Source organism: Entelurus aequoreus, linkage group LG22, assembly GCF_033978785.1.
Source record: "Entelurus aequoreus isolate RoL-2023_Sb linkage group LG22, RoL_Eaeq_v1.1, whole genome shotgun sequence".
NCBI lineage: Eukaryota > Metazoa > Chordata > Actinopteri > Syngnathiformes > Syngnathidae > Entelurus > Entelurus aequoreus.
The window spans coordinates 35,348,003-35,364,169 of NC_084752.1; the positions used below are offsets into that span (position 1 = coordinate 35,348,003).

General features: G+C 36.1%; 1 protein-coding gene across 1 annotated transcript in view; it reads right to left on the reverse strand.

Moving 5' to 3' along the window:
• The window catches only part of ctnna2 (catenin (cadherin-associated protein), alpha 2), a 960,302-nt gene that overhangs the window by 291,950 nt on the left and 652,185 nt on the right, over positions 1–16,167 (reverse strand). Inside the window, exon 9 of the mRNA XM_062033032.1 lies at positions 13,692–13,844. Coding sequence (XP_061889016.1) covers positions 13,692–13,844 — 153 coding nt within the window. The remainder of the gene's footprint in view (positions 1–13,691; positions 13,845–16,167) is intronic.

A 16,167-nucleotide genomic window follows, 5' to 3' on the forward strand; every position in this document is an offset into this window, starting at 1 on the left:
TTTCTTCTTTTTTTTTGGGTTCCTTTTATTTTTGGAAAAAAAATACTCAAAAGTATTGAAAAGTACCAGTATCACAATATTGGTATCGGTACCTTTAACCTACACACTGTCTCCTGTTGTCCTCTGTATATATATATATATATATATATATATATATATATATATATATATATATATATATATATATATATATATATATATATATATATATATATATATATATATATATACATATATATATATATATATATATATATATATATACAGAGGACAACAGGAGACAGTGTGTATATATATATATATATATATATATATATATATATATATATATATATATATATATATATATATATATATATATATATATATATATATATATATATATATATATATATATATATATATATACAGAGGACAACAGGAGACAGTGTGTAGGTTAAAGGTACCGATACCAATATTGTGATACTGGTACTTTTCAATACTTTTGAGTATTTTTTTTCCAAAAATAAAAGGGACCAAAAAAAAAAGAAGAAATTAACATATAACATATATATATATATATATATATATATATATATATATATATATATATATATATATATATATATATATATATATATATATATATATATATACAGAGGACAGCAGGAGACATATATATATATATATATATATATATATATATATATATATATATATATATATATATATATATATATATATATATATATATATATATATATATATGTATATATATATATATATATATATATATATATATATATATATATATATATATATATATATATATATATATATATATATATATATATATATATATATATATATATACAGAGGACAGCAGGAGACATATATATATATATATATATATATATATATATATATATATATATATATATATATATATATATATATATATATATATATATATATATATATATATATATATATATATATATATATATATATATATATATATATATATATATGCTTTTTTATTCCTGTATTTACGGTATTTATTTTTAATACCTTCATTTGTTTTAATTTTATATATATATATATATATATATATATATATATATATATTTAGTTAAATTATTATTTTTAACACATTTAGTCTGGTTCTCCCATGTATTCATTGTTGCGTATATATTAATGCACCATCCACCAATGAGAAAATGTACACACAGGAAGTGAATCCACTACCAGTAGCAGACATGGAGAAGTGGTGGGGTTCAATAAGATAGCTGCTTTCCTGCTCATGAAGACATGCTGGATGTTACAATGTAAACATGTAATGTGTCAATAAAACCGGTGCCATTTACTCGTGTTGAATACAGGAAGTAATGAAGTGAAGCGGGTCACATGGAAAGGGCACTATTCACCCATTAGAGGCAAGCAATAAACAATAACAGCACTTGAATCTGTTTCCTTGCATTGCTGGTCTTTAAATGAGCTTATTCAGCGCACTCCACACCAGCAGTAAACAACTGTTGTGATGTCAGAAGCCATTGCTTGCTTTATGAATAAGTAAGAAGGCGAGTGGCCTTGGCCAACATACCACAACAACGTTGGCTATTAACATACGTGTAATGAGCATGTCATACAAAGAGTGGGCTCTTCTCCTCTCTGCCCTTGTCAAGTGTCACAACCATTCTGACATGTAATTGCTTTCTTGCTTGAATACGTGTGGACATTGTTTTTACCCGTGTTGGCCGCGCCAGACAAAGTGTCACATGCTGCAGTCATTATGACCTTGTACAGTGCGTCCATGACAGCCAGTAGCTCTGTCTTCATACTTGAAGCGGAGATGCACTTTTTTCAGAATTGCACATACTTATGTGAGACAAAAACACACGTTTTAATTTCTTTATGCAATCTAAATCCTAAATAAACACTAACAATAGAGCTAATATGATTTGTTCTATTCCGCCTATCAACGTTTGATATACCCACTGTAAGTATATAAGTAATGCAGTAACATTCATAATAACATGTAATATATACATGATGTAAGTATATATATCATGTAGTAACATTCATAATAACATGTAATATATACATGATGTAAGTATATATGTCATGTAGTAACATTCATAATAACATGCAATATATACATGATGTAAGTATACATGTCATGTAGTAACATTCATAACTACATGTAATGTATACATGATGTAAGTATATATGTCATGTAGTAACATTCATAATAACATGTAATATATACATGATGTAAGTATATGTCATGTAGTAACATTCATAATAACATGCACTATATACATGATGTAAGCATATATGTCATGTAGTAACATTCATAATAACATGTAATATATACATGATGCAAGTATATATGTCATGTAGTAACATTCATAATAATATGTAATATATACATGATGTAAGTATATATGTCATGTAGTAACATTCATAATAACATGTAATATATACATGATGTAAGTATATATATCATGTAGTAACATTCATAATAACATGTAATATATACATGATGTAAGTATATATGTCATGTAGTAACATTCATAATAACATGTAATATATACATGATGTAAGTATGCATGTAATGTAGTAACATTCATAATAACATGCACTATATACATGATGTAAGTATATATGTCATGTAGTAACATTCATAATAACATGTAATATGTACATGATGTAAGTATATATGTAATGCAGTAACATTCATAATAACATGCACTATATACATGATGTAAGTATATATGTCATGTAGTAACATTCATAATAACATGTAATATGTACATGATGTAAGTATATATGTAATGCAGTAACATTCATAATAACATGCACTATATACATGATGTAAGTATATATGTCATGTAGTAACATTCATAATAACATGCACTATATACATGATGCAAGTATATAAGTAATGTAGTAACATTCATAATAACATGTAATATATACATGATGTAAGTATATATGTCATGTAGTAACATTCATAATAACATGTAATATATACATGATGTAAGTATATAAGTAATGTAGTAACATTCATAATAACATGTAATATATACATGATGTAAGTATATATGTAATGTAGTAACATTCATAATAACATGTAATATATACATGATGTAAGTATATATGTCATGTAGTAACATTCATAATAACATGTAATATATACATGATGTAAGTATATATGTCATGTAGTAACATTTATAATAACATGTAATATATACATGATGTAAGTATATATGTAATGCAGTAACATTCATAATAACATGTAATATATACATGATGTAAGTATATATGTCATGTAGTAACATTCATAATAACATGCACTATATACATGATGTAAGTATATATATCATGTAGTAACATTCATAATAACATGCACTATATACATGATTTAAGTATATATATCATGTAGTAACATTCATAATAACATGTAATATATACATGATGTAAGTATATATGTCATGTAGTAACATGCATAATAAAATGCACTATATACATGATGTAAGTATATATGTCATGTAGTAACATCCATAATAACATGTAATATATACATGATGTAAGTATATATGTCATGTAGTAACATTCATAATAACTTGTAATATATACATGATGTAAGTATATATGTCATGTAGTAACATTCATAATAGCATGTAATATATACATGATGTAAGTATATATGTCATGTCGTAACATTCATAATAACATGTAATATATAAATGATGTAAGTATATAAGTAATGTAGTAACATTCATAATAACATGTAATATATACTTGATGTAAGTATATATGTCATGTAGTAACATTTATAATAACATGTACTATATACATGATGTAAGTATGCATGTAATGTAGTAACATTCATAATAACATGTAATATATACATGATGCAAGTATATATGTCATGTAGTAACATTCATAATAATATGTAATATATACATGATGTAAGTATATATGTCATGTAGTAACATTCATAATAACATGTAATATATACATGATGTAAGTATATATATCATGTAGTAACATTCATAATAACATGTGATATATACATGATGCAAGTATATATGTCATGTAGTAACATTCATAATAACATGTAATATATACATGATGTAAGTATATACTGTATGTCATGTAGTAACATTCATAATAACATGCAATATATACATGATGTAAGTATATACACTACCGTTCAAAAGTTTGGGGTCACCCAAACAATTTTGTGGAATAGCCTTCATTTCTAAGAACAAGAATAGACTGTCAAGTTTCAGATGAAAGTTCTCTTTTTCTGGCCATTTTGAGTGTTTAATTGACCCCACAAATGTGATGCTCCAGAAAGTCAATCTGCTCAAAGGAAGGTCAGTTGTGTAGCTTCTGTAACGAGCTAAACTGTTTTCAGATGTGTGAACATGATTGCACAAGGGTTTTCTAATCATCAATTAGCCTTCTGAGCCAATGAGCAAACACATTGTACCATTAGAACACTGGAGTGATAGTTGCTGGAAATGGGCCTCTATACACCTATGTAGATATTGCACCAAAAACCAGACATTTGCAGCTAGAATAGTCATTTAGCACATTAGCAATGTATAGAGTGTATTTCTTTAAAGTTAAGACTAGTTTAAAGTTATCTTCATTGAAAAGTACAGTGCTTTTCCTTCAAAAATAAGGACATCTCAATGTGACCCCAAACTTTTGAACGGTAGTATATGTCATGTAGTAACATTCATAATAACATGTAATATTTACCTTTTTCGATCATTTTGAGCATACCACGACGTATTAATTTCACAGACACATCCCGACGTTCACTATTTACTTCAACAGCAACAACACTACTAAAATAAACACGACTATTTTGAGACAAATGGTGATTCAGAACCCTTTATTTTGGAGCCTGAATATAATGAGGATGATCTAGTTTTTAAGCTGAGTAATACGCAGATGCAGCTTTAGTGAAACACTAAGTATCATGTAGCAGTACTGCTAAGTGCTAAACAAGAAAAACAAACTACAAACATAATGAAACAATCACCTACTGTACAATGTCTGCTCTAACCGGGATGCCGTCAGATGAGATGTTTATATCTTCCCGTTTAGATGAAGAATTAATCATAATCTACTCGGAAGTTAAAAAATAAATAAAAAATAGTGGCCCAAAGTTTTTTTCATGTCTTTCTCGACAAGATGGATGTTAAAGTAGACCAACTTCTCGGTTTATGTCCACAACCTTCTACTATCCAGGTGAGAGGCATGGTTTACCATCTCCAATTGACTTTCACCAACTCAGAGGCGATACAGCAGCAGCAACTCAGTACATCAACAATTTGGCTGCCCCATCCAGTTAGCTCTCTGTGACCACGGCATATTCCTTCACGCGAGCGCTTACAATAACAACATGGCTAACACTTGGTCAGAACTCAGGCCACAAGACCTAAATGAAGCATTGTTGGCAGCTTTGAGGTGGGAATAGCCGCAGCGTTAGCCGCCTCGTGCTTGCCATATTTTATGACTTAGAATGCATGCAAGAAGAGCACACGGGGATCGTGGATGACAGACAACATTTGAACACTTAAAAGCGTACACACAATGTATATACAGTGGTGGTCAAAAGTGTACGTACACTTGTAAAGAACATCATGTCATGGCTGTCTTGAGTTTACAATCATTTCTACAACTCTTATTTTTTTGTGATGTAGTGATTGGAGCACATACTTGTTGCTCACAAAAAACATTCATGAAGTTTGCTTCTTTTATGAATTTATTATGGCTCTACTGAAAATGTGAGCAAATGTGCTGGGTCAAAAGTATACTTTCAGCAATGTTAATATTTGCTTACATGTCCCTTGGCAAGTTTCACTGCAATAAGGCACTTCTGGTAGCCATCCACAAGCTTCTGATGGAATTTTTGACCACTCCTCTTGACAAAATTGGTGCAGTTCAGGTAAACTTCTTGGTTTTCTGACATGGACTTGTTTCTTCAGCATTGTCCACACCTTTAAGTCAGGACTTTGGGAAGGCCATTCTAAAACCTTCATTCTAGCCTGATTTAGCCATTCCTTTACCACTTTTGACGTGTGTTTGGGGTCATTGTCCTGTTGGAACACCCAACTGCGCCCAAGACCCAACCTCCGGGCTGATGATTTTAGCTTGTCCTGAAGAATTTGGAGGTAATCCTCTGTAAAGCACCAGTTCCATTGGCAGCAAAACAGGCCCAGAGCATAATACTACCACCACCATGCTTGACGGTAGGCTTGGTGTTCCTGGGACTAAAGACCTCACCTTTTCTCCTCCAAACATATTGCTGGGTATTGTGGCTAAACAGCTCCATTTTTGTTTCATCTGACATCACATGGACAAAGATAAGACCTTCTGGAGGAAAGTCCTGTGGTCAGATGAAACAAAAATGGAGCTGTCAAGAATGGTGGTGGTGTTATCATGCTCTGGGCCTGTTTTGGTGCTTTAAATGGGACAATGAAAAAGGAGGATTACCTCCTAATTCTTCAGGACAAGCTAAAATCATCAGCCCGGAGGTTGGGTCTTGGGCGCAGTTGGGTGTTCCAACAGGACAATGACCCCAAATACACCTCAAAAGTGGTAAAGGAATGGCTAAATCAGGCTAGAATGAAGGTTTTAGAATGGCCTTCCCAAAGTCCTGACTTAAAGGCCTACTGAAATGATTTTTTTTAATTTAAACGGGGATAGCAGATCTATTCTATGTGTCATACTTGATCATTTCGCGATATTGCCATATTTTTGCTGAAAGGATTTAGTATAGAACAACGACGATAAAGATTGCAACTTTTGGTATCTGATAAAAAAAAGGCTTGCCCCTACCGGAAGTAGCGTGACGTAGGCAGTTGAACATATACGCAAAGTTCCCTATTGTTTACAATGATGGCCGCATGAAGTGAGAGAGATTCGGACCGAGAAAGCGACAATTTCCCCATTAATTTGAGCGAGGATGAAAGATTTGTGGATGAGTAAAGTGCAAGTGAAGGACTAGTGGGGAGTTGAAGCTATTCAGATAGGGAAGATGCTGTGAGAGCCGGGGGTGACCTGATATTCAGCTGGGAATGACTACAACAGTAAATAAACACAAGACATATATTTACTCTATTAGCCACAACACAACCAGGCTTATATTTAACATGCCACAAATTAATCCTGCATAAAAACACCTGCGTGTTTGTTATGCTAGCTCCTAGCTCCTCTGCTAGCTCCTAGCTCCATAGAACACGCCAATACAATTCAAACACCTGATCAACACACACAATCACTCAGCCCAAAAGACCGTTCACCTAACCCAAGGTTCATAAAGCTTATATATTTTTAAAAAGTTACGTACATACGCAAAAAAAAGTTGCGCACATACGGTCAAGCGATCAAATGTTTAGAAGCCAAAGCTGCATACCCACAGTAGCACGTCTGCGTCTTTGTCATCCAAATCAAAGTAATCCTGGTAAGAGTCTGTGTTGTCCCAGTTCTCTACAGGCGTCTGTGTATCCAAGTCAAAAGTCCTCTTGGTTAGAGTCTCTGTTATCCCAGTTCTTCCATCTTGACTGCATCTTTCGGGAATGTAAACAAAGAAGCGCCGGCTGTGTACTGTTGTGGCTGACCACGTTCGAAAAATACGTCCATTTCGCACCGACAACTTTCTTCTTTGCTTGCTCGGCTTCCTTCTCCATAATGCAATGAACATGATTGAAACAGATTCACGAACACAGATGTCCAGAATACTGTGGAATTATGAAATGAAAACAGAGCTTTTTCGTATTGGCTTCAATGTGGAAGGCATACCCGTGTTCGCCGGTCTACGTCACGCGCATACGTCATCCTCAGAGGCGTTTCGAACCGGAAGTTTAGCGGCAAATTTAAAATGTCACTTTATAAGTTAACCCGGCCGTATTGGCATGTGTTATAATGTTAAGATTTCATCATTGATATATAAACTATCAGACTGCGTGGTCGGTAGTAGTGGGTTTCAGTAGGCCTTTAAAGGCCTACTGAAATGCGATTTTCTTATTTAAACGGTGATAGCAGGTCCATTCTATGTCATACTTGAACATTTCGCGATATTGCCATATTTTTGCTGAGAGGATTTAGTAGAGAACATCGACGATAAAGTTCGCAACTTTTAGTCGCTGATAAAAAAAGCCTTGCCTGTACCGGAAGTAGCGTGACGTCACAGGTTGTGGAGCTCCTCACACCTGCACATTGTTTACAATCATGGCCACCAGCAGCGAGAGCGATTCGGACCGAGAAAGCGCCGATTTCCCCATTAATTTGAGCAAGGATGAAAGATTTGTGGATGAGGAAAGTGAGAGTGAAGGATTAGAGGGCAGTAAAAGCGATTCAGATAGGGAAGATGCTGTGAGAGGCGGGTGGCACCTGATATTCAGCTGGGAATGACTGAAACAGTAAATAAACACAAGACATATATATACTCTATTAGCCACAACACAACCAGGCTTATATTTAATATGCCACAAATTAATCCCGCATAACAAACACCTCCCCCCTCCCGTCCATACAACCCACCTATAGAGGCTTTGCAGCTGACGTCATCAGCCACGTGACATTAGCTTGGCGGCCATCTTGCCGGTCACCAGTTCAGTGCCCGTCAACGACTCACACACGCTTTCTTGTTAAATCTGCTGCTATTTGAGCTTGGAACCGAAAGAGGCGATTTAAAGGAGGCGATTTCAGCCACTTCAGTCATTAAAGCCGAGTTTGGATACACTTTTCGAAACGAGTGACGTAAGCGCGCATCCGCGTCAGGTGGTGCATTCTACGGCAGGGGTGCGTTTTCAGGAACAACACCTGAAACCTGCTGTGCTGTTGGATGTAGCAATAGACGAGCTTCTATAGCAGGGGTCACCAACGTGGTGCCCGCGGGCACCAGGTAGCCCGTAAGGACCAGATGAGTAGCCCGCAGGCCTGTTCTAAAAATAGCTCAAATAGCAGCACTTACCAGTGAGCTGACTCTATTTTTTAAATTGTATTTATTTACTAGCAAGCTGGTCTCGCTTTGCCTGACATTTTTGATTCTAAGAGAGACAAAACTCAAATAGAATTTGAAAATCCAAGAAAATATTTTAAAGACTTGGTCTTCACTTGTTTAAATAAATTCATAAATTTTTTTACTTTGCTTCTGATAACTTTCAGAAAGACAATTTTAGAAAAAAAAATACAACCTTAAAAATGATTTTAGGATTTTTAAACACATATACCTTTTTACCTTTTAAATTCCTTCTTCTTCTTTCCTGACAATTTAAATCAATGTTCAAGTAAATTATTTTTTTTTATTTTAAAGAATAATAAATCAATTTTAATTTAATTCTTCATTTTAGCTTCTGTTTTTTCGACGAAGAATATTTGTGAAATATTTCTTCAAACTTATTATGATTAAAAAAATTTTTAAAAATTCTGGCAAATCTAGAAAATCTGTAGAATTAAATTTAAATTGTATTTTAAAGTCTTTTGAATTTCTTTTAAAAATGTTGTTCTGGAAAATCTAGAAGAAATAATGATTTGTCTTTGTTAGAAATATAGCTTGGTCCAATTTGTTATATATTCTAACAAAGTGTAGATTGGATTTTAACCTATTTAAAACATGTCATCAAAATTCTAAAATTAATCTTAATCAGGAAAAATTACTAATGATGTTCCATAAATTATTTTTTAAATTTTTTCAAAAAGATTCAAATTAGCTAGTTGTTGTCTTCTTTTTTTCGGTTGAATTTTGAATTTTAAAGAGTCGAAATTGAAGATAAACTATGTTTCAAAATTTAATTGTCATTTTTTTCACGTTTTCTCCTCTTTTAAACCGTTCAATTAAGTGTAAATATCATTAATTATTAATAATAAAATAGAGTTAAAGGTAAATTGAGCAGTGTGTATCAAACTGGTAGCCCTTTGCATTAATCAGTACCCAAGAAGTAGCTCTTGGTTTCAAAAAGGTTGGTGACCCCTGTTCTATAGATTCCCGGCAAACATCAAAAACGCGATAAATGGATTGCGGCGATTTGTCGTGAACAATAGAAACCTACGATTTACACAAGGATATGCAACGAACACTTCATATCAGGTGTGTAAACAAACTATTTACCCCTGATTTGTTTCACAAAATGTGAAATAATACAATATGGGATGATGCAAATATGATTGTTGAAAATGCTGGGTGCATTTTTAGAAAGGCAGCGAGGCAGCTTAACAATGTGAGTTTTCATTAGAATCACTTCAGTAGTTTTGTCACAATCACACTGTTACTGCCACGCGGATTTGTAAACAGACAGTAGGCTCTTCTGTGTGTGCTTTTTCCTTACCTTGGTCATGAGAAGAAATCGATTCTTGTTTGGAATCTGCCATATCAGCCCATCAGGCACAAAACCTGTTGTAAAATACTTGTAGGCACCCAGACTCTTGCGTGCCTTAAAGGCCTACTGAAATTTTTTTTTTTTATTTAAACGGGAATAGCAGATCCATTCTATGTGTCATACTCGATCATTTCGCGATATTGCCATATTTTTGCTGAAAGGACTTAGTAGAGAAAATCGACGATAAAGTTTGCAACTTTTGCTCGCTGATAAAAAAAAGCCTTGCCTGTAGCGGAAGTAGCGTGACGTCACAGGAGCTAGTATTCCTCACAATTCCCCGTTGTTTACAATGGAGCGAGAGAGATTCGGACCGAGAAAGTGACGATTACCCCATTAATTTGAGCGAGGATGAAAGATTCGTAGATGAGGAACGTGAGAATGAAGGACTAGAATGCAGTGCAGGACGTATCTTTTTTCGCTCTGACCGTAACTTAGGTACAAGCTGGCTCATTGGATTCCACACTCTCCTTTTTCTATTGTGGATCACGGATTTGTATTTTAAACCACCTCGGATACTATATCCTCTTGAAAATGAGAGTCGAGAACGCGAAATGGACATTCAGTGCCTTTTATCTCCACGACAATACATCGGCGAAATGCTTTAGCTACGAGCTAACGTGATAGCACCGTGCTTTAACTGCATATAGAAACACAAAAAAAAAAACCCTGACTGGAAGGATAGATAGAAAATCAACAATACTATTAAACCGTGGACATGTAAATACACAGTTAATGCTTTCCAGGCTGGCGAAGGTTAACAATGCTGTGCTAACGACGCCATTGAAGCTAACTTAGCTACGGGACCTCACGGAGCTATGCTAAAAACATTAGCTCTCCACCTACGCCAGCCAGCCCTCATCTGCTCATCAACACCTGTGCTCACCTGCGTTCCAGCGATCGGCAGAAGGACGAAGGACTTCACCCTATGCGCTTGGCGGCCCGGAGACGTAGGAAGTCAAGGTGAGGTCGGCGGCTAGCGCTCCAACAAAGTCCTCCTGGTTGTGTTGCTGTAGTCCGCTGCTAATACACCGATCCCACCTACAACAGTCTTCTTTGCAGCCTTCATTGTTCATTAAACAAATTGCAAAAGATGTCCAGAATACTGTGGAATTATGAAATGAAAACAGAGCTTTTTGTATAGGATTCCACGGGGTACCATAACTTCCGTTACTCTGACTTCGTCACGCGCATACGTCATCATACCGCGACGTTTCAGCCGGATATTTCCCGGGAAATTTTAAATGTCACTTTATAAGTTAACCCGGCCGTATTGGCATGTGTTGCAATGTTAAGATTTCATCATTGATACATCAACTATCAGACTGCATGGTCGGTAGTAGTGGCTTTCAGTAGGCCTTTAAGGTCCTTTCCAGTGTACGGAGATGGTGAATCGACGAGGTAATTATAAATGTGTGGATATGAGAGATCATGCAGGTCGGCTGTTGCAAAATGCTCAGGTGATTTTAGCATGCTTCTCGGTAAAAGGTACGGATCCGTTGTGCCAACAAGGTTCCACTTCTCTCGGTAACGTTTCTTGGACTCTTCATCCAAATGCACAACTTCATTGGATAGCAAATCAGCCATAATTCGGATGAAATCGGTGAAAATGTAGCGCAGAAATCAAACTGAATCTGTACGAACACGTAGGAACGAGCTGACCGGTTGACCGGCAAGATGGCGGCGTAACACAAAGTCACGTGATAAAACCACGTGACTGAAAAGCCTCTATACCAGTGGTCCCCAACCACCGGGCCGATTGGTACCGGGCCGCACAAGAATTAAAAAAAAAAAAAAAAAAAAAAAGTTTTTTAATGAAATCGACATAAAAAACACAATATATACATTCTATATCAATATAGATCAATACAGTCTGCAGGGATACAGTCCGTAAGCACACATGATTGTATTTATTAATGTAAAAAAAAAAAAAAAAAAAAAAAAAAAAAAATTTTTTTTTTTTAAATAGCCCCCCCCCCCCACCCCACCCCCCCCCCCCCCCCCCCCCCCCCCCACCGGTCCGTGGGACAAATTTTCAAGCGTTGACCGGTCCGCAGCTACAAAAAGGTTGGGGACCACTGCTCTATACAACTCAAACACCCGCACAACACACTCAATCCCACAGCCCAAAGTACCGTTCACCTCCGTAAAGTTCATACAGCACATATATTTCCCCAAAGTTACGTACGTGACATGCACATAGTGGCAAGTACGTACGGGCAAGCGATCAAATGTTTGGAAGCCGCAGCTGCGTACTCACGGTAGCGCGTATCCAACTCAAAGTCCTCCTGGTAAGAGTCTCTGTTGTCCCAGTTCTCCACAAGCCAATGGTAAAGCTTGACTGTCATCTTTCGGGAATGTAAACAATGAAACACCGGCTACGTGGTTGTGTTGCTGCAGCCGGCCGCCAATACACCGCTTCCCACCTACAGCTTTCTTCTTTGCTGTCTTCATGGTTCATTATACAAATTGCAAAAGATTCACCAACACAGATGTCCAGAATACTGTGGAATTTTGCGATGAAAACAGACGACTTAATAGCTGGCCACAATGCTGTCCCAAAATGTCCGCTACAATCCGTGGACGTCACGCGCAGACGTCATCATACCGAGACGTTTTCAGCAGGATATTTCGCGGGAAATTGCACTTTACTAATCTGACATGTATTGGCATGTGTTGCAATGTTAATATTTCATCATTGATATATCAACTATCAGACTGCGTGGTCGGTAGTAGTGGCTTTCAGTAGGCCTTTAAAGGTGTGGACAATGCTGAAGAAACAAGTCCATGTCAGAAAAGCAACACATTTACCTGAACTGCACCAATTTTGTCAAGAGGAGTGGTCAAAAATTCCAGCAGAAGCTTGTGGATGGCTACCAAAAGTGCCTTATTGCAGTGAAACTTGCCAAGGGACATGTAAGCAAATATTAACATTGCTGTATGTATACTTTTGAGCCAGCACATTTGCTCACATTTTCAGTAGACCCATAATAAATTAATAAAAGAAGCAAACTTCATGAATGTTTTTTGTGAGCAACAAGTATGTGCTCCAATCACTCTATCACAAAAAAATAAGAGTTGTAGAAATGATTGGAAACTCAAGACAGCCATGACATGATGTTCTTTACAAGTGTACGTACACTTTTGACCACCACTGTATGCACTGAAGGTGTTATTAGATTTCAACCTGACAGAGGTCAAGTTAGAATCTTCTCATAAGCGCCCTGAGCCGCTTGATGCCATGATATTTCCACAGCACTCAGTGAGTAAGAAGGAGACCACATGCATGTATTATTTATGACTGACCTCCACAAGCTTGTTGGCATGTTCACGGAACACCTGGGCGTACTCCTTCACCTCCTTCTCGTTCCCGCTCTTGGCCGCTTCGATGAGCACCAACAGAGGAACGTTGGTCTCCAGGAAGGAGTCGGAGATGTGGTCCATCACCGCCTTCCTCAGCTGGAAGAGAAAAGAGCCGGGCTGGATGTCATCAAGCAGGCATGAATGGGGGAGATGATTACGCTGCATTGTGGAGAACTTTGGGAGTCAAAAAGTAACTCTTATTGGGGCAAAGTGGAGATTGCTTACAAGGCGTAATTTTCCCCATAAGGCTTTTTTATTTATTTATTTTTTTTACGAGGGGAAGACACTGCGACTTTTATCTTTGTTTATGGAATGATTTTGTTGCCAAGTGGCAAGGGAGCGGTTGTTTCATGAGAGAGTAAATGGACCCCTGTGGTACTCGCTGGGATATCTGATGAGATGCTGCGGGGAACAGTACAGAAAGCAAGACGGACAGGTGCTTTATCTTCCAGACAGATGGGGCGAGTCATGCGAGACCCCTTCCAAGGCACGCGGAAATATAATGGAGAACAACAACACATATTTACTGTTAATAGTCTGTTTGCTGCTCATATCTGTTGTGTTTCGGGCTGCAAAAAAAAAGTTTGGGTTTTATATTCTCTTGCTTTGATTAATCCTTTAATGAGTGTAACTACCAGAAATTCCTGACTATAAGTCGCTATTTTTTTTTTTTTCCCGTACGCTTTGAACCCTGCGGCTTATAAAACGGTGCGGCTAATTTGTGGATTTTTCTTCGCTCTAGGCTATATATACACGGCCAAAAACACAAGCAACTGAAAAGGTGTTTTATCGTTTGCCCTTAGACGCATCCCAACGTTCACTATTTCCTTCAGCAGCAACAACACTACTAAGATAAACACAACTACTTTGAGACAAATGGTGGTCCAGAAACCTTTATTTTGAAGGAAGATGATCTAGTTTTAATCTACTCCGAAGTAACAGAAAATAGAAATTGGTGGCCTGAAATTTGTGGATTTTTTCGTGTCTTTCTCGCCATCTCCGGGCCTAAGCTTGGGTTTTATATTCTCTTGCTTTGATTAATCCTTTAATGAGTGTAACTACCGGGAATTCCGGACTAAAAGCCATTATTTTGTGTTCCCTACGCTTTGATTCCTGTGGCTTATAAAACAGTGCGGCTAGTTTGTGGATTTTTCTTCGCTGACGGCCGTAATGCAAATAGTTTTGAAAAAAACAAGCAACTGAAAAGGTGTTTTATCGTTTGCCCTTAGACACATCCCAACGTTCACTATTTCCTTCAACAGCAACAACACTACTAAGATAAACACGACTACTTTCAGACAAATGGTGATCCAGACCCCTTTATTTTGAGTCTGAATATAAGGAGGATGATCTAGTTTTTAAGTTTGCAGCTTTAGTGAAATACTAAGCATCATGTAGCAGTACTGCTAAGTGCTAAACAAGAACAACAAACTACAAACATAATGAAACAATCACCAACTGTACAATGTCTGCTCTCACTGGTATGCCGTCTGATGGGATGTTTATATCTTCCCGTTTAGATGAAGAATTAATCACAATCTTCTCCTAAGTAACATAAAATAGAAATTAGTGGCCTGAAATTTGTGGATTTTTTCGTGTCTTTCTCGCCATCTCCAGGCCTAAAATTGGGTTTTATATTCTCTTGCTTTGATTAATCCTTTAATGAGTGTAACTACCGGGAATTCCGGACTAAAAGCCATTATTTTGTGTTCCCTACGCTTTGATTCCTGTGGCTTATAAAACAGTGCGGCTAGTTTGTGGATTTTTCTTCGCTGACGGCCGTAATGCAAATAGTTTTGAAAAAAACAAGCAACTGAAAAGGTGTTTTATCGTTTGCCCTTGGACACATCCCAACGTTCACTATTTCCTTCAACAGCAACAACACTACTAAGATAAACACGACTACTTTCAGACAAATGGTGATCCAGACCCCTTTATTTTGAGTCTGAATATAAGGAGGATGATCTAGTTTTTAAGTTTGCAGCTTTAGTGAAATACTAAGCATCATGTAGCAGTACTGCTAAGTGCTAAACAAGAACAACAAACCACAAACATGATGAAACAATCACCAACTGTACAATGTCTGCTCTCACTGGGATGCCGTCTGATGGGATGTTTATATCTTCCCGTTTAGATGAAGAATTAATCATAATCTACGCCGAAGTAACAGAAAATAGAAATTAGTGGCCTGAAATTTGTGGATTTTTTCGTGTCTTTGTCGCCATCTCCGGGCCTAAGCTTGGGTTTTATATTCTCTTGCTTTGATTAATCCTTTAATGAGTGTAACTACCAGAAATTCCTGACTATAAGTCGCTATTTTTTTTTTTTTCCCGTACGCTTTGAACCCTGCGGCTTATAAAACGGTGCGGCTAATTTGTGGATTTTTCTTCGCTCTAGGCTATATATACACGGCCAAAAA